Source organism: Oryzias latipes, chromosome 6 (assembly GCF_002234675.1).
Source record: "Oryzias latipes chromosome 6, ASM223467v1".
NCBI classification, from domain to species: Eukaryota; Metazoa; Chordata; class Actinopteri; order Beloniformes; family Adrianichthyidae; genus Oryzias; species Oryzias latipes.
This window is the reverse complement of record NC_019864.2, coordinates 28,034,398-28,050,524: the sequence shown is the minus strand read 5'-3', so window position 1 is coordinate 28,050,524 and position 16,127 is coordinate 28,034,398. Positions and strand designations below refer to the sequence as shown.

Genomic DNA, 16,127 nt, shown 5'->3' with positions numbered 1-16,127 from the left:
TTGCTAATCTGCCTTTATTTTTTCTGTACTTCAAGTTATTTAAGTTATAAACTGACCAATCAGATCGACAGAAATGGGTGGAGCCTGCTGGGCCCCAAGGCCAGCGTTTGAAACGTCTGACAGATTTCGTTTAGCCTGCTTTCAAGAGGTAGCGGTGTGGACTTCAAACGCGCTCAAAGCTGAGAGGCAGAGTGGTTGCCATGGAGACAATGACTCAGACCAAATGCTTACTGAGGTTGTCGGGCTCCAACATGGCAGCAATGTCCACATCGCCAAAAGAAAAAGTCAAATGAATTAACTTCATTTGGTTGTGGCGGGAAGTGAAGCTACGTTGGCAACACGCGTTAAAGCAACCAACTTGAATGAAAAGTCAATGTAAATGCTCATATATGCGCCAAACTGACCAATCAGAGACTTGGGTTTGGTATTGACGTATGGATGGCGTCCCTTTAAATTCACATTTGAAAATTGATCATGAAGGAGAAATTAATAATTGTGTTTTGTATGTTTTTTCCGGCTGGAGAAAGTCTTTCACATATCAGAAGGGAGCTGAGAAAGAAAAAGGCCTCGCGGCATTTGCACCGCTTCCACATTTTGCATCAAATCTCTTCCAAACAGTAAAAAAAAAAACGATAAAGAACAGGTTGCCCCTCCCTACTCATTAAGTGTAAACGCCATGGGCTAAACGCACGTACAAGAACGCGCGACATGTGTGTGACGTGTGTGTGAACGTAGCCTAAACCATTTTCTATATGTGAAATCACACTCACTCTGTCCAGTTCTCATATATAGCCAATGGGCGACACTAAAACCGTCTCTTTTTTCCATCAGCGGAGGGAGTTTGATATCAAATCCAGCTCTACTGACTGGGTCAAACAGCACTGATTTATTGGCGCAGACATATTTCTCCAAGCCTTGGTAGGAAACCGTGGTCCACTCACCTCTCGACTCTCGATAACAAGTTCACTGACGCACCGCATGAACATGTTTTCTCCCTGGCTGTCCTTTTCATTACTGCAGGACGATAAAAACGACATCTATTGGATATGTCGATGTATAGTAAAGCAGCTAAGGGTCAGGAAGGGAGATGGATTACTTACCGTAGGAAGTAAAAGTACTGCAGAGCTTCCCGTGGATCCGTGGATTCAAACTTGCGAGTGTACAGCATGAGCAGACGGATGAAGTTGAGGTGACGTATCATCGGCGGGTCACCGGGTTCTTGACTCACTGCAGACAGATCATAGCTCCAATAAAATGTCTCAAAATATGGTTAAAAAAAATAGAAAAAAAGATGGAGGTCATACTTACGCAGCTGAGCACTCTGACCGGACGACTTGAGAAGCAGCCGGAGCTCGTAGAGAACCAAGGCGACGTGGACGGCGTGGCAGCGGAGTCTCTCCACACGGAACAAGAACGCCACGGCAGCCTCAAACTGAGCGGTCAGGAACAACACCTGGAAGTACAGGAAGGGCTGCTGGCTCGCCGAGAAATGGGACTCGCCTACAGAAGAAAAGGGCGATGACCAGGAAAAGAATATTTTTATTTAGAAATGTTGCGTCAGATAAGATTTTTGGTCAGACAAATTTTCATAAACTTTTATTTAACCAGTGATGGTAAATCCAGATAATCGGTTTTGTTTTATTCTTCAGATCTCTATCTTTTTTAAACTTTATTCCAAATCTCTGTGTAAAAATAACTGCACTGACGTGTCACTAAATAAAGAATTAGGATCAGTTGCAGTTTTTAGGAAAAAATTCGATTCTGACTGAATTTAAAGATCCTCTCCAAGGTAAAATTGTGTTTTTAACACGTTCTTGTAGCACTTTTTGATGATGGGGGGGTATTTTAAGAAAATGAAGCTTAAAATTGCATTTCTGAGTATTTCTTTACTCAAATTGGTCTAAATCAGGAGCAGAAGAAAAATTGCAGTTTGAAAAAGAGCTTTGTGTACCACCGTCAAAAACGGATAATTAGACTGGATTTGTTTATTTTCATACGTTCTTTACTGTTGCATTCAGACTCTCCTGTTGCGGCACAACCTGCATATTAACAAAACTGTTTTCACATTTTCTTAATAAGAATTGAAGGAAAACATTTTAACGGGGACAATAATAGCCTTAATTCAACCAAGTTTGTCACTAAAACCCAAATTAAACAGCAATAACCTGATTTAGTTCTTTACAGAAATAGCAAAAGCACATTGGAGCAGAAAAAGTTTTATAATTATGAGACGATATTTTTCTTCATAATGATCCATCTCTCTCTAAAAAACGGTTTATTTAGCACCAATGATAAAATACGTGATTGGCTGTCAGAAATTGAGCAAAAGAAAAACAAAGGTTTGTCAGTTTCAACTGAAATGTGTCGACTAAACAGTTTTATTTTAGCAGTCTGCAGGTTTTTTTTTTTTTTTACCAGCTTTTGGGTGAGAAATTGGAAAACATTTTGGTGTGCGCAGGTACTTAGTCATCAAGTTTACTTTTTAATTAGAATTCTTAATCCTCTTGTTAGCTGAAAGTTTGAGGAGTCGGACGGGGTGGACCATGTCAGCCATTTTACAGCCTTATCTCAGACTTACAGCGTTTTAGTTCAAAAAAGCGAGCGAGCGAGCAGCAGAGGGAGGGTGGGAGGGAGTGATGGAGGGAGAAAGAAAAAAAAAGGATGAAGGAGGCGAGATAGGAGTGAGTGCGCGCACAAGTGTGCACGTGGGGAAAGGGGGGGGGGGGCGCAGCCGAGCGTGCAAACAGAAAATGACAAAGAACAAATATACATGCGAGGAGGGAACGTTAAGAGGACAAAAATCAGTGGGAGGAAAGAGCGACAGCTGTGCGAGGAGACGGAGGGATGAAAGATACAGAGAGAACAGAAGAAAGTGGGGGATGAAGGCACTTAACGAACCTGAGTGACGCCATTAAGCAAAAGAAATTAAAATTAGACTTTGTGTCTCAGTATAAAGCGAGATGCAGGACAGGAAGGAAGGTTGGCGGCGGATGGCGGGTCGAAGCGAGCTGCAGAGGAAGCAGACTGAGCTTCGCAGCAGCGGCGACTTAGCGGTCTTATCTGAGCGAGGCAGCATCAGCTCTCAGAGAGGGCAGCTCTCCGGAGAAAACAGCACGTTTGTATTTTTTATGTCAGGCTGCAGGAGGCAAAGTTCATCCTTTCAATTTAGCCAATTACGTTTTTGAAATGATGCTGGATTAGTATTCATAAAATAATCAACGAATGTTGACTAAAAGTTAGAGGACAGACAGATAAGAGAGGCAATTTAAATGGGTAAATTTAAGAAGAGGAGCAATCCAGATCTCAATGATAAAAACATTAGTCTGTTTTTAGATCTCTGAGAGCTAAGTCCTTTTTTCTTTTTAAGTGTTGTGGTCCAACTCCATTTCCAACCTCCTGCGTGGCTTTGAGCTCCATCGGAAATTGAAATGCCCTCAGTCCTTTCTTGTAATATTCATTGCTTTCAAATCAGGGACACTGCAATTCTTGGACAGGACAGAGACGCAGCAGGAGGCGGCCAGGAGGAGGCGTGGTAGGATTACATGACCTACTTTGTCTCCTGAAGTCACAGCGCCGCAACATTTAATCACTTAGTTATCCCTCCTGTAAGCTGCAGGAGTTAACAGGAAGGAGAAGCAACGGCTGATTTGATTTTCTGCAGGGTAAAAGCGCATCTCTCCACATCTGAATTTAACTTTCAATGCGATGAAAAGACTCGATTTCTTCAATAGTTTGTCGTCTTTTGGTTTCTGCTGAGAGGAAATTTTCTAAGTTTTCTGAACAAATTCACATAATACGATAAATATGTCTTGAGGGACAATGTTGGTGAGTTTAGAACAAAAAAAAGAGGAAAAAAAAGGCTAAATGCTCCCACAATGAATGAATTATTCAAAAAATATGTTGTCTGATCGCACCTGCATGTTCCTTATCTTCACAACAATAAATTGCTTTATATATTTAACTGCCCTGTAATAACAAACACTGCAAACGATTTGATCCTTGCACAGAATTAAAACCGTGTTATTAGAAATTTAAAACATTTTACCAGGTTTTAAGTTGTTTTTACACGTCTTTGCTCTACACCTTTTCAGACTTTGCTCAAAATCAGCACAGTTGTGGATTTTTTTCAAAATCTCATTAAGAGCTAGGATCTAGAATTCTTAAAATGAGTCAAAACCCTCCATCGAAAAATCGGATTTAACGATTAAAAAAGTCAAATTGTACCATCGTTTTAGGCTCCGTTTTAAAAAGTGTTATTTGAAAGTTAAAAAGTAGAACTGGCATTTATTGTGATTATAATGGAAACAAAAATGTAGATGTATGTTCTAAGAATAAGTTTTAGATTCTATGAGGATTTAATGAGTCATTTTTCACTATTTACACTAGAATTTATTGTCACTTTAATCAAAACGAACAACAATTAGGTTCATAAAACTCAAAAAATACAAACCATTTGCTTGTAAACTAGCAAAAATAGTTATTGGGATGTATAATATTTAATTTTAGTCATTCTAACAGTTAGCATTCTTCGCTTAATTTTCCCTTTTTCAATGATTGTGTGAAACTCCTGTGTTTCTAGATCATTTTACAACTTTCTGGTGATTTCTTTCGAGTGTTTTTTTCCTCTTTTTAGGTTCCCTCCTTTTGCAGTGCATGCATGTACTCATACATGCATTTGTGCATCATCTCCTTCTTCCAAGAAAACAAAAAACTTTCACGTTAGTAAATGAAATAACCTAAGAGATTATGTGTGCGGCAGTTGTTGTGTACCATAATCTTCCAGGAGCTGCTTCTGTAACTGTGGCAGGGTGAGTCGGTCCTGAGGAGAGCTGCTGCCGTCGTCATCGAAGCACACCTGGTTCAACTGCACACATTCACATTCATTATTTAATCATTAATTATAACACGTTCATTAAGCAGCTCGACCATTCGTTTGCGTCAGCTGGGGTCCGTTCCTCAGACAGTTTCATTGTGAAAAGCAGAGGATAAATGTATCCTCCTTAGATTAATGCCAAACATGTTCAAAAGAATAATTTTGGTTAAAAATCTACAGTTACTTCAGGCTTTTAATCCAGATTTTAAGTACATTTGACTTGTTTTCTAGCACTTGTGTTATAAAACAAAGTTGGAAACCTACAAGGCAGAATGGCTTGATCTAAAATCATCCATTACTCGAAAATAATGCAGATTTTTACACAGAAAATTCAAAACTTGATCGTCACATTCACAAACTGATTTTCCTATTTAGAGATCTCTTGTATTTTCCAGGTAAAAAATGTGTTAAAATGTTAAAACTTTATTGATCTAGGATCCACTTTCGCTTACTTTTAGGAAAACAGCTTTATTGAAACAAATTCTGTGCAAAATTGATGGTGAGTTTAAACTGATTGCAGCAGTGAAATACCAAATGACCCAGAAAGGAATCAAGTAAATGAGGTGACCCGTACCTTCAGCCACAGATAATCTTCTGTCTTGTCCGCCACCTCTCCGTGGTTATCGTTGATGTCGCATTTCCCGATCAAGCAGTAGACGGCCCTCTTGTAGGGGTCGGCGCTGTTCCTCAGCACCCGGCGGTAGTGAAGACGGAGCTTGTTCTCCGAGGTCGGGCAAAGGCTAAAGACAGATCAAGTGTCAGACGACTGAAGACAAAAGATGCAGGGAACGATCTCATGCAAGCAGGCAATTGACGAAAGAAACGTACCGCCTGTCCGGGCTGTTCATGTACTCCTGAAACCAGGTCTTGAAGTCTCCCAGCTGATGTTGCACTCTGTTCACCACCTGCATGGCTGCGTTCAGATCGCCGCAGCGCAGACAGTAGTAGATCACCGCCCACACAGGGTGACCCTCCACTTCACCGTCCTGATGCACCAGAATAGAACCATTAAAAGGAAACCTAGCATGAAGAATGACCTGCTATTGACTTCAGGCAGTGAGGCTACGGGGCCACGATTATGGGGTCAGATCAGCATCAGCTTAAAGACATTTGAAGCAGTATAAAACTTGAAAGTACACATTGTCAACTTGAAAGAAAAAAAGTTTTTTTAAATGACTAAAAACTTGAATTAAAAAAGTATAAACCTAAAACTGTTTTCAGGTGAAAAAGAAAGTATTTGCAACAGCTGTTGTTTAGTGTCTATAATTTTGGGGTGTTTTTTGCCAGTGTTTAGCATTTCTCTCCCTCTTTGCTTAAAACCTGTGAACTGAGGTCAATCGTGTCCCGATAGCCAATGGGCTGAAAGCTCCACAAAAATGAGTGGAAACTCCAAAAAGTCTGATTTGAAACTGTAAATTGAGAAATGAAAAAAAAGGGAGAAAAAAATGAAAATACAAAACAGCTGCTGCAATAAATAAACATTTTTTCCTTTAAAAGTTGTAGGTATTTAGCATTTTATTCAAGTTTTCAGTATTATATAAATAAATTTCAAACATGCCAACTCCCCCCTGTATTTTCAGTATTTTTGTCAAATTTAAAATGTGTTTTTTCGCAAAGTGACTACTGATTAACGGAAGGTCAATTTAAGGAAACGTAAAATCAAAATTAGGAAACAAAGAAACAAAAGGATGAAGCAAACAGCCGCATGTCTTTTGACAAACTGTGCATGAAAAGTCCCTATTTTCAAGCCATTATTTCTGTTTGTTTGAATTTTCCCGCACTGAAGAGCTTGAGCTATTTAGCTAGGAGGTTAAGTGATTTACAACCGTTTACCAACTTTCGACACAGTGCGTCCTGGAAATGCTTGCGTTTAAGACAAAGAAAAAATGTAAATCCCATTTGACAGAAATTTAAACAATTTATTGCTTTATAAGTCCTTATTTAATTTAAATTAAATTCAACACCTTTAAAGGCTTTTTAAGGATCTCCGATTGAAGTGTAAAACAGTTCCAATCCTACTTTTTGTTTTCTTTTCTGGTTTTTCGTTCACTTCATCAAGCTGACCCTGGCTTGACCCCATACACGTTTCCTCACATTAACTCTTCATTCTAACTGATATACTGTAGGACTGATACCTGCATGCCAGGTAAGGGTCCGGGCAGTTTGATGTTCAGAAAACTGCGGACCAATTGGTACGTTCCAGGCACCCCTCCCAGTTGGGCCTGATGGAGGTTCCCGAAGACGGTCACCATGGTGTAGTTCTTGTAGCTGCAAAGAGGATGAAGACGTGATCGCATGTGGAACTTCTGACACTGGCTGGTTTGTTCTTTTTTACCATAAAAGTAGAACATTTAGATAAATTACTAAACTAAAATAGCTGACCCTCAGATCAATTCATCTTTTCTAATAAAATATTTTTCTGGGGTTACCTCTTTATCCTCAAATAAAAAACATCATAACCCTAAAAACTGGGAAAGTCTTGTTTTTGATGATTTTTTTTAAAAAGTTGAGCTTTTTCTGATCTATTCTGCATTAAAACGTCCGCATGACTTCCTGTTTGGCATTTCTCTTTCTAATCACACAATCAAATGACGTCAGTGTCGTCGTGGAAGTAATTGTTGTCCAATATAAGAAATGCACACACCTGTTCTCCAAGACGTTGAGTGCTTGACGAACAAAAGCCATCTGCATTTCAACAGAAGTTCGACTCTTCAGGGTGTCTTTAGCTGGAACCAGCAGAACGTCCGTCATCTGCTTCACCATCAGCCACATATCTGAAACGTTCTGGAGAACACAAATTATGTAATTTATTTCTTCAAGGTGGGCTATATAGACAATTTACTATTATTTTCTTTTTATAGATGGCTTCCCATCATTTTATATCACTTCTCCAGGTGCTGAACTGATAATGGTTTCTAATTATTTATAAAAAGGTAGAACAAATTTTCCCGACTTGTTATTATTATTATTTTTAACTAAAATGCACCTTCATATTTACTCCACTCAAAGATTTGGCAACAAAAGGCTACTGTTCTTACCTTATCATCAAGGCTTTCTGCCACCGATGCACATAAATCTCCCAGATTCGGGTGAATGTGTCCGTTCACTATCTTCTCGTTGAAAATGTAGATCTTTAGGTTGGAAAACGAAGAGACAAGAACATTTGAGCCCAGGTGAAGTAGCTCCAACAACCCTAAAGTCCTGAAATCCTCCCCTCACCTTCGAGGGTTCAAGTAAACGCTACGGAAACTGCAGGAAATGGTTCACAATAAAAAAGAGCAAAAAGAGAATCAAAATGTTCACAAGGTCGTCAAAAAGAATAACAAAAACCAAACAAATGACGCCGCATGCTATGTGTCGACACATGGTTGGCAGCGGCAGACCAGGAACAAAACGGTAGAGAGAAAGAGAAGGTCAAACAGAATGATGAGGGGGGGAGTGATGGTGGAGAGAGGTTTATCCCCCTCTCCAGCTGAGGGAATCAATATGTTTGATCTGCTACTGCCTGGCTTGATTTGACCCCATTTCAACCAACTTATCTGGCTGATAGCACCAAAACAGCAGCCAGGTTCAACTCACTTTCTCCAAAGTCAAGCGATTGATTTTCTCCATTTTGACCAGAGTTACGGTCGTGACAAGGAACTTAAAGACCCACTCCAATGTAAATCGTCTTTCTGGTGTTTTAACGTTTTCTTGTAGCCTTTTTTCTCATGACAGAGGACATATATTTTTAAAGAATTTCAGATTAAAACTGTGTTTCTGAGCATTTCTTTATTCAAATTGTGATGAATTAGGAGTAGATGGAAAAAAATACTGTTTGAAAAAGCTCAGTTATGACGTAGAAACTGAAATGGGCGGGCCAAAGTCTCTGATTTATCCACTTACAGACAAGCAGAAACATTAATGTCTTGGTTTTCCCCGTCCGAGCTGGCATCTGGCTCAAAAGTGTCCAGTTGGATACCTCCTATATTGCTCAATAGCGTTTTGTTGCACCGCCAATGTTAGCTTTGGGTTGTAAGAAGCTGTAAGCTAGTAAGGAGAGTGTAAACAAAGGGATGATGGGATGTCAGTGGAGGCTTACTTCCACGCCAGCAGTCTCGCCCACAAGTGGTGAGTTTCTGATGAACTCCTGCCGCTCTGCCCAAACTATGGTCTTAAAACGATACAGACTTTTAAATTTTGCCTAAAAATTGCATAATCATAGTGAAAAGACTGGAAACGCTTTGAAAGTCCATCAAAAGATGATCGGAGTAGGACTTTAAGCCAATACGAGGAAGCGTTTTTCTAAAATCCAAGAACTATGGGACGGCTAAGTACCGGTAGTTATATTTTCCCATCTGCAGCATTTATTTGGACCTCCATCACGTACCTGCCGTGCATACGCCACCTCCACACTGTCCAGCGCACTCCTTCCTGGGATTGTCACCTCACTCACAAAGCTTGGCTTTAAACACAGAGGTCACAGGTCATTATTGTTACTCCTAAAACACATTTTAGCGTTTCCAAACAGCCAATTCAAAAAGCTCAAAAACATTCTATCAACAGGGAGAACAATCATTTTAAAAAAAAAAAAGATTTTCTTATTCTGAGACTCTTTCCAGACAAAAAAAAAAATATTCAAAACGTTTACAAAGTTGTTTTTTTAAATAATGCAGGCTGAGAAAAGCTGCCACAGGATGAAAGAGTCTGTTTTTAGTCAGGTGAAGCTAAAAACAGAATTCCTGGTTCTTAGATGTTACAGCTCTAAGTCTAGATAGGAGGTTAGATGAGCATTAATACTCATTTTGAGCACAGCTATTTAAAAATATATCTCTGACACACGAATTAAAGAGAAAATAAAAGTTTTTTTGTTAATATCTCTGGAAATTTAATGACAGAAGTGACAGGTTTGATGTTTTTCAGACATTAATCAAGCACTGGGAAAGATGCATTTACTGCCAACAGAGAGAAAAATGGACCCATAAGGAACCATAGAATAATACATCAATTAAATAAAAACCTCAAATAACGAGGAAACGTTTCTCTGTAGAAACAACATGAAACTCCTGATTGCGGGTCTTAAAATAATCTAAACACATTCTTGCTGTGAATCAGTTCTAGTACAGGGCTGTTTTTTTTCTTCTTCTTCTACATCTCAGCAAAATGCTGCAGACGGAGGAGGACAAATTACACATAACCACTGCTTGTTCTGAAATAGGTTTCCCAATTCTTCCCCAGAAAAATGCTTTCCAATCTGTTGCAGTCTTGGAAATACATCTCTTTAAGCAGGGTCGATAGTCTGTATGTTGATGCATTGGTGTGAATTTGATACATCTGTCATTTACTAAAAGCAAAAGTAAAAGGATTTTTTTAGGATCAGTCTTTACCAAGAAAATGCAATATAAATGTTAAATAATCGAATTAGGGATGGGCGATATATCGGTGCAAGTTTAGGTATCAGTTCAATATTAAAGAAACTACCAATATTCTTCTGACTGACAGTTTTTAAACGTATACTTGTTCCTAATAGAGTGGGAAGCTTCTGTTTCCTGTCATAGTCAGTAATTGACTGTTTCCAGGTAAATGTTCTTTTTGATAGGTATCCATGTTGTTCCCAATAGATCTATGTCCAATATTAAATACATGGTGTGAATGCTTACAAGAAAAATTTATATGAAATTTTTAAAGTGATAGTTGTTCCTATGAGATGTTGTTTAAAAGGTCAAGTACAATGTGATCGCATATTTCGGCTATCGGCCACAGTTGCAGGGGAAATATCGGCTATTGGTATTTAAAAAATTATTTCGGCCCATCCCTAAATTTAATCCGTGTCAATTTTCCTTTGAAGTAACTTCTTTTTTCTTAAAAAAACCAAAACATTTCTGTTTGTTTAAGTAAAATGACCATTTCCTAAATTAAAGTTCTCTCTTTCTTCCGTTTATTTTAAATAACTAGTCATGCAATAATCGTTTTACTTAAACAAAACTGACTTTGTTTCAAAACGTAATAAATAAATACATCCGGATTTCATCAAACCCTAACTTTGATGGAAGTGTGAACCTGTGAACTGATTTAGTTGTTTAGCAGTGATTCCAGGCCTGGCATTTAATTCCATGTGCACTGAACATGTCAGGAGATAATTTGGGATTCCCACTTCGTACAGATTTAAACGGCCTTTTCTCCCTTTTGGCATCTCTTCTGTTTTTTCAGTGGGATTTTAAATAAAATCTAAATGACTTAAGGAGGCAAATTAACTCAAAAAGGATCACAAAATAAAATCTGAAACATCCCAAAAGATAAAACTTCTCCACTCTACTGATGACACTGTTGTGTGTAAATAAAAAAAATGACCGTATGTAGGGCGCAGGTTTCTAATTCTAGGGCTCAATGTTTTGTCCACATCTACTCCCTTCTTTATTGTTTCTTTTAAGTGAAACACACCTGATTCCGGTGATCAGAAGTGGGTTTAGAAAGAAAATCCTAATATTTCAAGGACTATTTTAAGATTTTAGCTTATAATGCAATAAAACTGTGTTTATCGGTAAAGTTTTTAACTTGTGGAGAGTAAACAGAGGAGGTTATTGTGTAAATTCATGAGGAAACCATAAAACAACCGACTCAAGCTTAAAAAATGTAGCTTATTAGCTTTAGCTGCACTTTAAAGGTCATGTTTGTTTAAAATGTAGAGTTGAGCGTAACTGTGCTTTTCACAAATACAAAGTTTTAAAAAAAGGAGGAGGATCTAAGACTATTTGTAAAGAACTTTAGACTCCAGACTCCTTTCAAAGCCTCAAATGAATTTAAAATAACCTAAAAATGGTGAACTCCAATTAAGTTTCAAGCAGTTTCCAATGAGAGCTTTTCCACAGTGAACAGAGGTATTTGCTCCTCCGAGCGTCTCGTACCTCCACATCTTGGTTGAAATCCAGGGCATCTTCTCCGGCTCCCAGCAGCGTGTGCAGAACTCTCTGCTTCACCTGCTCCCACTGAACCAACATGGACTCACGGTGATACTCCTCGGCCAACAGGAACGTCTGAGACAGCCACGAGGAGAAACTACAGTCAATAGAACATCAGAAAGGTCCAAACTTTCTCAATAAAGGCTCAGCCCTGCAACAGACTTGGGACCCTGTAGTTGGGATAGGCTATGTAAGCATATATTGCTAATTTTAAGATTTAATTTTGTCTTGAAAGCACAGGTCATCCGAATTTATTTTAAAATACAGACTCCAATCATCATTTGATCCATTTTCAAAGTGTTCTGTTGATTATGATTATGCAATTTTTAGCCGAAAACCAAAAAAACCTGTGTGGTTTTCTAGGACATAGTTTCTGCAGAGCAGCAAGAGATAATAGAAATTCAGCTCCATGTGGCTTGTGGCCCATCTAGAGCATTTCCTATCTAAAAAAAAAAACTGAATTTTTTCATCTGCTCCTTATTCACAACAATTTGAATAAAATAATACTCTTAATTTTTCTTTCTGCGTGTTTTCCATTAATCAGAAAAATGCCACAAGAACATGGTAAAAACACAAAAACATCATTTTTATTGGAGCGGCTCTAACCAAGACAAATTCTGCTACTTCCATTGGCAGATCTTTTCACTCATGACAAGGAAAATACATGTTGTATCCTATATTTTTAAACCCTTTACCAGTAGTTTATTTTCTCACAGTTGGCCTTTCTTCCTTCAGAACGGAAGAGCTTTGTGTGGATATAAGCTAATTTGAAAAAAAAACCCATCTCCAGGTGTTTTTCATGCTTGCAGACTCAGAATTTGGCTTAAATCAAGAGTTTTTTCCTCCTCCTCCCTTCATTTTCCTCCTGATTTCTCTGGGGTTGTTAAATCCAGGATTGCACTTGAAGCTACGAGTACAAACGTGTAAATTATGTAACACTGAACTACCTTAGACACCCGGAGCAGATTTGGCAGCAGATCCATGAGAGATTGCAGGAGTCCTGCAGGACACGGTGGAGTCTATTTTAACCCTCCACAGAGACTTAACACTGAGATAATGAAACATGAGATAATTGAATTTCTAGCTTAGGAAGGTGCTAATTTAGACCACAGTCATCGTTACTGGGTTAACTTGGTGACAACAACAAAAAAATAAAGTTGTTGTGAATTTAAAATTGGAGTAGGAGGTGTGGTAATAAAAAAACATCAAATTTAATTATCTAAATTAATGTAAATATAGCTTAAGTCATTGAAAAAAAAAGTAAAGAAAATGAATTCCCACATTCTGTAAAGTGTGTTAGAGCTACATTTCTCCTAATGTTTACTGACAAATCAGAGAAAAATCTGCAGGAACATCAAACATCTGCTATCTTTTTAAGTGCTGCTGCTTCAACCATCCTTCCACAAACGTCCTTTACTCTCTCCAAGGAGCAGAGAAAGATAATGGGACTGGCAGCTAATTAAAGCCAGGGCCTATTAGCTCTGCACATCAGGGAGGCCGTTTCCAACCATTCCCCGAGGCTCTCACCAGAAGGACTTTCAGATCACAGCAAGCACAAATTTCTTAAAAATTTGGTGGTTAAATGTTCATTAGAGTCAAGTGCCAATCTTTACCCACAGCAGTGTTTTAAAAAGTGAGTTTTGAAAAGTTAGAAAAAGAAAAACGCACACACGGCTTTGACAGTTTAGACTAGTTACTGCATCTCTCTGTCTTTGGAGTTCATTCATATTTTTCCCAGCAAATTAGAAACAAAATAAAAATCAAAATTGCTAGTTTTTAGGGCCTCTTTTAAATCGTCTAGTTATTTTCTTTTAAGGCAGAAATCAGATGATGCCGTTCAGAGCTCAGACGTGAATAGAGCGGGCAGTTACTGACCCTGCGGCGAGACTCCTCGATGGCTGACAGGAGGGCGTTGTCCCTCTCGTTCTTCAGGAAGCCCTGCAAACACAGCGGAGACGGAGAGACAGACGCGTGAGGAAGAGTACTAGATCCGGGGATGAACAAGGAAGGGCCACAAACAAGATGTAGTAAAAATGTACGAGAAACAGAAACAATAAAGTTATTTGAAGGAAAAATAAAGCTGATGCAGCACTCTGTAATGCTGCATCTCTTTCCCGTAATCAGAGTCAAGTATGAGATGGCGGACTTGAAAATGTGAATGCGCTGTTCGAACACTTTTCAGATGAGACAGCAGTATGGGTGGCCTCCATTTTAGTTTGAACTTAAGATGGCCGCCGCAGCAAAAACACTCACTTTGTCCAAATTCACTCGCCACTCCTTAAGCCCTAAAAACACAGCAATAACAGACGCTCTAGAAAGACGTCAAAATGTGAAAAATGTTCTTTAAATTAGCAAAACATTTCCCAATAGGTTAAGAAAAGTAATCTTACTCCTTTGGACTTCTTATTGTAATAAGAATTCTAGTTACTAAGACATGTTTTCTTACGCTATGATTATTCGTTTAAAAAACTTTATTGATAGGATTATTTTTTCATTGTAGGACAGAAAAAAAAGACAATTTTTCTGAAAACAAGGGTCTTTTTACTTTCTTGAGATTCAGTTTTTGCAGTGTATATAATGCAGGACTATCTGGATTTTAACACCATTTGGTCAGATTCTTTTTTTTTTTTTTTACGGCAAACATGGCGTCACCCATTTGCCAAAGTAAAAACATAAAAAAAAAAATCAACATTTTGTCAAGACTATTTATCAATCCACTGTTTTCCACTGTACATCTTGGATATTTTATTTAAAAAAATACATTTACATACAGTTTTTTCAAATGACAAATCGTTTGAACGCAATGCATTGTGGTCTACATTTGCCAATCAAGTGAGCATCAATGCACACTAGTTTTTTCAAAGACTTCTGGGAAATTTCCAGGGCTTTGGAATTTGAAATTGCAGATTCAAACATGCTAAAAAAAATTTGCAAACGCAAACATAATGCACTAAGTAGTTAGTAGAGAAAATCTGGACTTGGGACGGGACTTCAGTCTACAACCACCCTTCCAAAATACATTTTATTGCTTAAGTTTAAGAGGAAAACTATTCAGTCAGAGGAAATGTTACACGGTTTCAAAAAAAAGGTTTAACAAAAGCGACTTTTTTAAGGTTTTAAAGAGTTTAATGACATTTATTTATGCTATTCTGCTCTTGAGAGACCTTGTATGGTTGCTTGACCACATTTCTGTTCTAGCTTCCTATACAGAAAAATCCTAAAAGGTCAACTTAAGGTTTTGTGCACCAGATCATCAAACTTTAACCAACCTGTAAAGTGGCAGCAGATTCTTCTTAGATGATTGCGTGGATCTGCTCTCATGTAGAATAATACTACTGTGCCACCTTCATGATGTGTGCCAACTGTCTACTGGGGGCATTTAAGGGCTAAAGAGAGTACATTCAACCATCCCATAAAATAGGTGGACCAAGTTGGTATTTTTTTCCAACTATTGGTTAGACTGAAACACGCAAAAGGCCCTTTTTGCCTGAGAGTCATCCATCCGTATTAAATATAAATCCTGCCATGAGACTCTATAATGCCAAAACATTTCCTTTTTCCAAAATGCATTATGCATGCTCAAAAAAAAGTGATGCTCTCATCTGAATTACTGTCAGAAATACCTCCGGTGAGAAGCTTTGTCGGTTAAGAGGTTAAAAAAAAAAAAAAAACACTTGAAAGTGCTGTGCGCATTTTTGCATACAAGATAAATAAGATAGTTCTCTGCCTCATTGAACAAGCACTCCCTGGTAATGACAGATTCATTTACCAATGACAGTCTGGCTTGTAGAGTGAAAGCATGTATGATCATCTTCGTCGGAAGAACAAGGATGCTGTGATAGACAGGATTTAATGAAGTCAATTAAAAGCTTCTCCGGGGATGCGGGGAGCCGTCTTTATCTCATCTCCTGCAAGTCCACATTGCTGCGTCAACCTCATTTTTATTTCCACCTCGTCTTTTTTTTTTTTTCCGGTGCATTCAGGACTTCTCTCTCTGTAAAGACAGAGCCCCCCACCCCCCACCCCCTGGCCTCGCCTCGCCTCGCCTCTCTGTGCTGACGAAATGAGAGCAGATTGGAAACACAATGCTTCACAGAATTAATAACGTTCTACAAAAAAAAAAAAAAAAACTTCAAAACACAAGCTGGCAGATAATTACTGTCATGAAAACAACTGCTTTTCAGAAAAATCCAACATCCGTGTCAACTCTAGAGAATGGATCTCTGATGGGAAGCGGTGCGGCTAAAACAACCAAATCTTTTCTAGATCATCTTTCGGTGTATTTTCAAAGTGGTATTTTGATTACGATTATGCCG

The 16,127-nt window shown here is 38.5% G+C and overlaps 1 protein-coding gene across 3 annotated transcripts in view; it reads right to left on the bottom strand.

Annotated features, from left to right (window-relative positions):
• nup93 (nucleoporin 93) overlaps positions 1–16,127 on the bottom strand; it is a 33,017-nt gene that overhangs the window by 4,507 nt on the left and 12,383 nt on the right. For all 3 annotated transcript variants that reach the window (XM_020704244.2, XM_011476466.2, XM_020704246.1), the window contains 12 exons: positions 13,687–13,749; positions 11,758–11,886; positions 9,243–9,317; positions 7,912–8,004; positions 7,518–7,657; positions 7,009–7,141; positions 5,702–5,859; positions 5,448–5,613; positions 4,771–4,864; positions 1,309–1,500; positions 1,101–1,227; positions 942–1,014 (listed from right to left, as the gene is read on the bottom strand). In XM_020704244.2, the coding sequence (XP_020559903.1) occupies positions 942–1,014; positions 1,101–1,227; positions 1,309–1,500; positions 4,771–4,864; positions 5,448–5,613; positions 5,702–5,859; positions 7,009–7,141; positions 7,518–7,657; positions 7,912–8,004; positions 9,243–9,317; positions 11,758–11,886; positions 13,687–13,749 (1,443 nt within the window). The remainder of the gene's footprint in view (positions 1–941; positions 1,015–1,100; positions 1,228–1,308; positions 1,501–4,770; positions 4,865–5,447; positions 5,614–5,701; positions 5,860–7,008; positions 7,142–7,517; positions 7,658–7,911; positions 8,005–9,242; positions 9,318–11,757; positions 11,887–13,686; positions 13,750–16,127) is intronic.